Source organism: Pseudoliparis swirei, chromosome 6 (genome assembly GCF_029220125.1).
Source record: "Pseudoliparis swirei isolate HS2019 ecotype Mariana Trench chromosome 6, NWPU_hadal_v1, whole genome shotgun sequence".
NCBI classification, from domain to species: Eukaryota; Metazoa; Chordata; class Actinopteri; order Perciformes; family Liparidae; genus Pseudoliparis; species Pseudoliparis swirei.
In genome coordinates this window covers 1,408,580-1,411,079 of record NC_079393.1, presented here as the reverse complement: position 1 = coordinate 1,411,079, position 2,500 = coordinate 1,408,580, and the positions used below count along the sequence as shown (strand labels likewise).

The 2,500-nt window shown below is 41.2% G+C and overlaps 1 protein-coding gene across 3 annotated transcripts in view; it reads right to left on the bottom strand.

Moving 5' to 3' along the window:
* Nucleotides 1-2,500, bottom strand: part of LOC130194636 (deformed epidermal autoregulatory factor 1 homolog) — a 10,675-nt gene that overhangs the window by 4,797 nt on the left and 3,378 nt on the right. For 2 of the 3 annotated variants that reach the window (XM_056415666.1, XM_056415667.1), the window contains exons 5-7: nt 2,007-2,051; nt 1,741-1,876; nt 1,518-1,664 (exon numbers count right to left, since the gene is read on the bottom strand). In XM_056415666.1, coding sequence (XP_056271641.1) covers nt 1,518-1,664; nt 1,741-1,876; nt 2,007-2,051 — 328 coding nt within the window. The remainder of the gene's footprint in view (nt 1-1,517; nt 1,665-1,740; nt 1,877-2,006; nt 2,052-2,500) is intronic. The other variant, XM_056415668.1, reaches the window with a different exon arrangement.

Here is a 2,500-nt window from a genome sequence, read left to right as displayed (position 1 = left end):
ACATATATATATGTATATATATATATATATGTATGTACATATATATACATATATATATGTATATATGTATACATATATATATATATGTATATATATCCATATGTATATACATATATATATGTATATATTAGGGCTGTGAAACGATGAACATTTTTAATCAGGTTAATCACAGGTTTCAGTGGATTAATCATGATTAATCCCATATATACATTCAGGGTTTTTCCTGGGTCAAAATGGGTCTTCGGTGCTTCGGTGCTGTTCGTTGAGTGAGTGATCAGCAGCTGGCCGCTCGGTCCATTCGCGCACCTCACAGTTGCGTATTGATCAGACAAGAAGACACGCTTATCAACTCCAGTGTTTCCCCTATTATAACAGGGGGAATCTCCACCCGTCACCCTGTAATTTTCGTCAACCCCCCCCCCCCCCCCTCCCCGTCAACAATTCTCGGCTCGCGCGACAGAGCGATGCGCGCGCCGGCATCGAAGCTCTGCGGCGACCGCGATCGACATATGGAACACCCCTGCATTAAAACATTAAAGAACCAAGAGTTTTTTTCAGCGTGAGAAATACGATGTGTGGCGGGAGTGCGTGAGTTAAGATCGAAATGCGTGAGTCTCACGCTCAATGCGTGACACTGGAGAGCCCTGCATTGCTCACCAGTGCGCGCGCCAGCATTGGAGCTCTGCTGCGCGAGCCGAGAGAAGAGTTGTTGATTAATTAACTGAGTTAACGCGTTATTTTTCACAGCACTAGTATATATATATACATATATACATATATATGTATATATATACATACATATATATATATAAATGTATATATATACATATATATATACAGGACTGTCTCAGAAAATTAGAATATTGTGATGAAGTTCTTTATTTTCTGTAATGCAATTAAAAAAACAAAAATGTCATGCATTCTGGATTCATTACAAATCAACTGAAATATTGCAAGCCTTTTATTCTTTTAATATTGCTGATTATGGCTTACAGCTTAAGAAAACTCAAATATCCTATCTCTAAATATTAGAATATCATGAAAAGTATACTAGTAGGGTATTAAACAAATCACTTGAATTGTCTAATTAACTCGAAACACCTGCAAGGGTTTCCTGAGCCTTGACAAACACTCAGCTGTTATAAATCTTTTATCACTTGGTCTGAGGAAATATTAAAATTTTATGAGATAGGATTTTAGAGTTTTCTTAAGCTGTAAGCCATAATCAGCAATATTAAAAGAATCAAAGGCTTGCAATATTTCAGTTGATTTGTAATGAATCCAGAATGCATGACATTTTTGTTTTTTTAATTGCATTACAGAAAATAAAGAACTTTATCACAATATTCTAATTTTCTGAGACAGTCCTGTATACATATATACATATATATGTATATATGTATTTATATATATGTATATATATGTATATATGTTTGTATATATATATATATACATATGTATATGACATCACTGGACACCCTGAGAGTCCGCGATGACATCACAGGAGGACGTGGTACCTGCGGTGCTGGCGAACACCTCGCTCTGCGCCGAGCCCTCCAAGATGATGGCGGCGGCGGCCTCGGTGGCGGCGGCTGCGTCCCCCGTTGGCGAGCGCTCAAAGGTCAAGGTGCCCGAGGTGAACTGTCCCGACGGGGACACGGTGACTGTTGGCGGAGGACACACAGGCGTTAAGACGTGTTTGGGGGGGCGGGGCCAATCGCCACGTGGGAGGGAGGTCACCTGACGTACAGGTGGCGCCCGGCGTCAGCGTGATGTTTTTGGCCGCGGCAGGAAGTTCCTTCTTTGGGGAGGCGACCAGAGGCTCGTTGTCCTTCTTCCGCCTCTTGTAGGGGACGAAGAGGCGGACTGGACCGGTCTGGTGGGTCACGAGAAGAGATGACATCATGACTGTCCTGTTCATGTGTTAGAGCTGCATTCTCTCTCCTGACCACCAGGGGGCGACTCCTCTGGTGTAGGTCACATCTCCAGTAGAAAGAATAACGTACCATCGTGATGTTTTCTACTTCCACCGTCTCTCCGTCCTTTGGACACTGAAGACAAATAAGAAGACAAACATAGACTGAATCCTGTCGTCGGGCGGAACTGATCCATTTATCAAGGAACCCTTTTATTAAAGCCAGACAGGAGGGTTGCCAGGTGAAGTCAAAACCCTCCAAATCATCGTGAACGAGACTGATCCTATATTTATAATGTAAAAAGAGCCCAAAATGACTATAATGACCTGTGGTTTGGACAAAATGGTCCCTTAAGAGCTTCCCTGGAATGTTATTATCATTATCATTATTATTATTCTTATTATTATTATTATTATATTAATATTATTAATAGTATGAGTGTCAAAATATTCTTCAGGTACTAAACTTAAAATTACTCAATAAGCAGAGGCACAAATATTAAACTAGTGGATCATACATGAGAACTCCTCGAATACAGTGCTCGAGTCCCGCCCTGGTCCAGGTCCAGGTCCTGGTCCAGGTCC